Here is a 6,895-nt window from a genome sequence, read left to right as displayed (position 1 = left end):
TCCCATGCTGTAGTCTCTAGGGAAAACCTCGAAAAGAAAATCATTCCGCATTCTGATTGATCGCGGGAGAAACTCTTATGAAACCACACTGTGCGTGAGCATTTTGGTTCTAGGGTGTGAGGGATTCCCTGACAATTTCCTACTATCTTATAAAAAAATCGAGTGAGTAGGCTCGTCACTTGTCTCATTCTACGCTAATAGTTCTTTATAATCTGCTAATATGCTCGACGAGGGGGGAAAGGGTTTGTTAGTATTGGGTACCCCATTGCAAGCAATTAATCCTATCAGGTTAACCCCCACACGGTTCCTCCTGGAAACCATCTTGATTAATTCCTTATGAAGTCGCCACTATGGGCCAGTTGACCTGTTTCATCTTCACCTATTCCTTCATTGATGCCCCGTCAGCATATATTAAAAACGCAGGCAGAGCTACCATTTCATTATCATCTGTTAAAAAAAATATGTTCGGCGAAATGTGGGCATGCCGAATGTTGCTTTCAGCACAATGGCAACTCTCGAGGAACCACAGGGAGACTGTAAAATTAATATGCGGGTACCTTGAACCCACTTGCATTTTTTTAAAGATACTGAAAACTTACAAGGTCTGAAAATACAATATTCTCGTAGTCGTCCTCAGGAATGGCAGCGCTTGAAGAGTGCCATAGGCATTGCTGTGTTTCCTATTATGTCCACGCTGCTGTTCATGTCTATAGGTAACAGTTTCCACTTTCTACCAGGTGGACGCCACATTGTTTACATGTTTGTTTCCTCATAACTCCGTCAGTTGTAAACCAATTGGGATATTTTTTATCAGAAAGGACATACTCGCAAGTTGGATACCATAGAATTTTTATCAAAATCGGTTTAGGAGTTTATTTTTTAATCAATATAATTGATTTTATTGAAGCGCAATTGAAATCGGTTTTTTGTTGAATGCAAGTTAATTGTTTTCACTTATTTAAAAATATAAATACATTCATCATCATCACCTTATCAGCTCTTAACAGTTCACTGATGAACATAAGCCTCCCCTTAGAAGGTTTTACCAGTAGTTGCCACCCTTGGCAGGTGGATTAGCAACCGCAGTTAGGCTTTAGAGATGTTTTAAGAGGGCCGCTGCTGCCTATCCCTCACCCTCCCTTAGTGGCCTCTTGAGACGCCAAGGAGAAAGGTAGGAGTGGCCCATTCTATGCCGAGACCACCCAAGTACATTGTACTAGGCAAATACTTAGTTACCTACATATAATTTTCGATGATTTTACCAAACAACTTGGGTTTTTTGTAACTTGTCATAACTACGCCTAATATCCAATTGTTCGGCGTGTTTGCACGTGGCTTAGTCTACAATTGTGTGCATTGTTAACATTTATGTTGAACTGTATTTACCCAAGATACGAATAATATCTGGGTGATCTTGAGAAAGGTGACCAAAAACCCCTACTGTTAATAAAGAATAATGAAAAAAAAAATTGATTTTTACAAGTGACAACTTAGCGTCTATTGTTTAATAATTTGGTGATGTAATTACCTAGTTCATAAAATCCAATGGTTCATAATTTTTTTTTTATTCCCGACAAGATGGCGTCTATGCTCTATGCGCAAGTTATATTTTTAACCTTCGAGACAAAATAGACGGGGTGTTATAAGTTTGACATGTTTCTATGTGTGTGTGAATGTGCAGATGTGTGCGCAAACGTGTCGTGTGCGTGTGCAAACGAATGAACCGATTTTTTTTGTTTGAAAGGTGAATTAGTCAGGAGTGTTTTATGTTTATTGTATGTTTGATGGAAATCGGTTCAAGATGGCCGCCGCCACAAAATGTCAGATTACATTTTTTCACAACTCATTCAATATATGTATCAAATAAAAGGGCTTAAGTAGTAGAATACTATACACTATGACAAATTTCAAATCCAAAATGGCCGCCACCACAAAATGGCATATAACTATTTTTTTTTTACAACTTGACTAGTAGAATAATAAATGTTTATTTTATTATCTGATCAATGGCTAAATTAATTAATAAAAGACTGATGATATGAAAAATATATATATATTGGTTTCTCTAGGGTCGGCAACACGCACGTGACGCTACTAGTGTTGCAGGCGTCCATAGGCTACAATGACCGTTTACAGACGGTCTGTATGCTCGTTTGCTACCTTTGTAGAATAAAAAAAAGTTATAGAGTGTAAATTAATGATACCTATCTAACGACAAAAATTAAGTAATTACTTTATTTATAAAAAAAACTGTCAAGTGTGAGTTAAACTCATTCGTCGAGGATTTCATACATAAAATAATCCCTAAATGGTTTTTGTTTTGTTTAGATATAAATTATTTGAATATGTTGTACACGCGCTTGTTGCTTCAAAAATACAACAAAACGCCGAGAGAAATAAAACTAATTATTCAATACAAGATAAACGCGTCAAAAGGTCGAAATTAGCATAACATACAAAAATCAATCGGTACATGAGTGAAACTCTTTAAAATTTTTTTTTGATGGGTGAAAATAATATGGTAACCCCGCCTGCGCTAACGGGATACGCTGGCGGAGCACCAGTGAAGGGTGATAGATGAGAATGAAAACAGGCCAGTTAGCACATCATGATGAATACATCAGAAATTAACCATGATAGTTTCCAGGGAGAACCGCGAGAAGGTCGACCTGGTTGGGTATATTGCCAGCAATGGGATTCTCAGTCTCCATCACTAACAATCCCTTTCCCCCCACTCTTTGAAAATTAGTACTAGGATATTTACATTTCACTGTAACAATATCATACTGCAGTCAAAATTTTAACAACCCCATCTCTATTAGCTAAATAGAATTGCACTAAAATCTATTGAAAAAATTCTGAGCTAGTAATAATATATATATATTTTTTTATACAACTTAGAATGGCAAACAAGAAGGAAGGCTTATGTTCTACAGTGGACAGTTAGAGGCTGGTGATGATGATGATGATGGCAATCATCATCATCATCATCATGATATATATGACAACTTCATCGCTGTTTTTCTGTGCGGAGCGAAATGCTATTTATTGCGAAACGACTTCCATCTACTTGTTACTGATTTATGAAACATCCCGTCGGTTTTAATACTTCTGTTCATTTTTTATTTTTTACTCCACCCCCGCCCGCACCGACGACGTCAGTGCGAGACGAGACGCTGTAACGCGAAGCGCTGTACTCCCCCTGAAGAAGATTTCCCGATGTAGTCGAAACAGTTGTCGGAAACAAAATAATTTACCTAGTAAATTACAAAATTCCCGTTATACCTACATACATACAGACATCTCGTCGTATGTATATATATATATATATATATATATATATATATATATATATATATATATATATATATATATATATATATATATATATATATATATATATATATATATATATATATATATATATATATATATATATATATATATATATATATATATATATATATATATATATATACATCACTGTAGTAGTAGTAGTAGTTCATTTTTTTTATAATCGTATGTAACAAGAACAGCTAGCGGGCCCGTGGTCCCATTGCTAGCAATATACCCTGTTAGTGGGTTTTTTAGTGATTGACAATGGAATGGTAAACCCCGCCCGCGCTTACGGTATACGCTGGCGTAGCACCAGTGATCGATGATAGGTGAAAATGAAAAAGCAGGTCAGTTAGCCCATCGTGATGAATACACCTGGCATTCAGCACGATAGTTTCCAGGGGAGACCACGAGGAGGCCGACCTGACAGGGTATATAGCTAGCAATGGGTCTGGTTACCCGCATTAGTAAATAAGATAAATATCTCCCCCCCCCCCCCCCATCGGAGATTAAACAACTTAAGCGCACTCCTAATTTTTGAAGCTACCGCTCTGAGAGCTACAGCCAAACTAGTTCCGCAGCGGGAAAGGGATTGTTAGTAATGGGGTCTAATTGCTAGCAATACACCTTATCAGGTCGTCGTATCAGGAACCGCGTGGACCTCCACGCGGTTCCCCTGGAAACCATCGTAACTAATTTATCGTTGAATTCGTCACGATGGGCTGGTAGTCTGCATTACTAACAATTCCCCCCCCCCCCCCAACCTGTCAATGGGTTTACTCTTGAAACAAACTCCGATCACTCTCGAATTGCCATACTAGGGATATAACAGTTCCATATTGTTCTGATAGATGCATATTATTTATTTATTCATTAGTACAAATATGTGTACATGGCGGACTTAATGCTAAAAGCATTCTCTCCCAGTCAACCATTAGTGCAACTTGTCAATGCATACTATTGTAAACCGATCCCAATTATAAATTAATTTCTGTTATTTCATGAGTGCAGTGTAAAATTAACATTGGTAATAGATTGGTTGGATATTGATATTAGATTCAAGAGTACAGCTGTAGGTCGACCTCCACGCGATCCTGGAAGCCGTAGCGGTTAATTCCTGGTGCACTTGTCACGATAAGCCACTTGGCCTGACTTCGTCCTTGCTAACTTTTTCATTATTATAAAAACAGTATCAATGAAAGGCATTTAATTTTTAATATAGATTTCGCTTTACCGCTTTCTCAAAGGTTTGTAATATTTATTATTTGCATGTGAGTTATTGAAGTCGCTGGCGGAAGAGCCAAAAAAAAAAATTTTATAAAATAACTAAATTTAATCATAAAATTAATTGTTACAATAATAGGTGCCTTCAGATCGATGTGTGATCTGTAAATGAAGTCACATCGAATCAAATACAAAGGAACTGGGTAATTTTGCTGTGGGAATTAAAGTGCTGACTGGACGCAGGTGTCTTTCTCGGTAGCGCCTTCTTGCGTCAAGCTAGGTGGTCCGATCCGATCGCCGTTGAAGGTGTATCGTAATACTTTACTATAACATGTGATTAAAGATTTATACTACAAATAATTTAAATAATTGAAAATGTACATATATATATATATATATATATATATATATATATATATATATATATATATATATATATATATATATATATATATATATATATTTGAATATACTTAATCGTTTATTTCTATTTTCAAATAAAACTTGAACTGTAAACAAATCAATAATTGAAACGACCATAAATATGCTGATGTCTATTAATACTTAACACAAATAAAAAAAAATACTGAATGTTTTAATTTGTAACAATTTCATTTAGAGATTTTCTGTAATAATTTCGACATTGTTACACTTTCATTATCTTTAAATTTTTTAGTATTAAAATTTAAGTATACATAAGTCTGCTTTCTTAAGGAAAATATTATATATACCTACTCCTAGTTACATAAATATAATATGATTAATGTAAACTTTGCCAAAACATTATTCATTTATTTTTATTATTTGACACTCAAAGGGTTAAAAATCTCATTATTTTTGTGTGAAGTCGGCTTGAAATCACAGATTCCCGTCACAGCGTCTAGCCGTCAAGGGGGAATGGTCTCCATTATTTTCGTCCTTTTCTATTGATACAGAATAAAACGAAATAGCATGCAAACCCCACTCTTTACAAGCAATAAACGGTTAAGTTTTCTGTATTAATTAAATCGCTTTATACATTATACATTGCCTTCTTTACCTTTACATTGTTATTAGCCCAGACAAATGTAGCAGCAATGTAAATAGTGTTATCCGATATAATTGAAACGCTACTAGTGCGGAGCCGCGTGGTAAGTGCTCCGAGTCACGTCACTGTTTTCTTTATCATTTCGGTGGCAAACTTAACGTAGTATGGCCGTCGTCGGGAGGTATTCACAGTTTTACTTCCATAAAGAATACGCGATAAACATTGCTCAGTGCAATTTACGAAAGACATTTTTAAATAAATTCTTTACGAGAGTGAGATAAACAATAATCAATAACCAAAAGTGTTAAAGTTAAAAGTATCGGCACGTTTTATAATTACGACCTCTTTAACTATTTTACGGTTTTCACCTAAATAATCAAAATGTGGTTGATAAGTCAGCCCAATTCTGTGATCCTTGAAGTGAAGGCTGATCCTAACTCTATTGGACAGGAGTGTCTTGAGAAGGTAAGCGTTTCCCTTTTTAAAGTCTACCAAGTTGTCTGGTATTTTTATAACTTTATTGCAATCACTTTCAGATTTGTTGGCGGAATGTTGGCTTGAATCTGAAACGTTTATTTATAGGCAACCTAATTTTTCTTAAAATTTTAAATTTAGAATATAAGTATTACAAACCAGACAACTCAACAAATGCAAGAAATGAAATGCATGCGTTTTTTTCTTTTGTTTACATTGTAGAATATTAAGTAATGTGATTATTTACTTACTCATTAAAGTAAGTAAATAATAACAATTTCTTTATGCGATATTTTATAGTAATAATTTGTAATCTAATGTATGAGAAATCATATTAGTTTGTTACAAAAGCATTGTATGAAGCACGTTCGCGCTATCGTATCGACACGACGTCAGTGTTACCTTGCGGACTTTGGACCCGGCATACGGCATGGTAGGGCGCTCCGTTCACGCCTTACCGTCGTGATCTATCATATAGATATTACATTTTAATATTATTTATATATTTAGTAACTTTTTAGAAAAAAAAAACTTATCAAAATTTAATACTTATTATATAAATAATTAATTAGGTATAATCATGTAGGTATGATATTAATGTAATTAACAGTCTGACAAGCAATGTACATGACAAATGTGATAATAAAAAAAAATGATAATGAACTTCAATAAAGCAAGCCAATTCAAAATCGAGAATCAAGCAAATTATCAGTTTAATTTGCTTAATTCTCAAACACACTTACTATGTACTAGAAACCAGGTAATAAATATCTGGAAAGTCAAACAAACATCAAAGTCCGAAAATCTGGGACTTCATTAGCGCAAAGAAATGTA

At 34.8% G+C, this 6,895-nt stretch overlaps 1 protein-coding gene across 1 annotated transcript in view; it reads left to right on the top strand.

The window, feature by feature from the left end:
- Positions 1-5,726: 5,726 nt before the first annotated feature.
- LOC113511249 (E3 ubiquitin-protein ligase MYLIP) overlaps positions 5,727-6,895 on the top strand; it is a 41,804-nt gene continuing 40,635 nt past the window's right edge. The window contains exon 1 of the mRNA XM_052892117.1: positions 5,727-6,052. Within this exon, the coding sequence (XP_052748077.1) occupies positions 5,969-6,052 (84 nt within the window). The 5' untranslated portion in view covers positions 5,727-5,968. The remainder of the gene's footprint in view (positions 6,053-6,895) is intronic.

The sequence above is a fragment of the Galleria mellonella genome, unplaced genomic scaffold (assembly GCF_026898425.1).
Source record: "Galleria mellonella isolate WM207_F2 unplaced genomic scaffold, CSIRO_AGI_GalMel_v1 utg109, whole genome shotgun sequence".
Classification (NCBI taxonomy): domain Eukaryota; kingdom Metazoa; phylum Arthropoda; class Insecta; order Lepidoptera; family Pyralidae; genus Galleria; species Galleria mellonella.
Note: the sequence above shows the minus strand (reverse complement) of the source record. Positions and strands in the feature narration are given on the sequence as shown.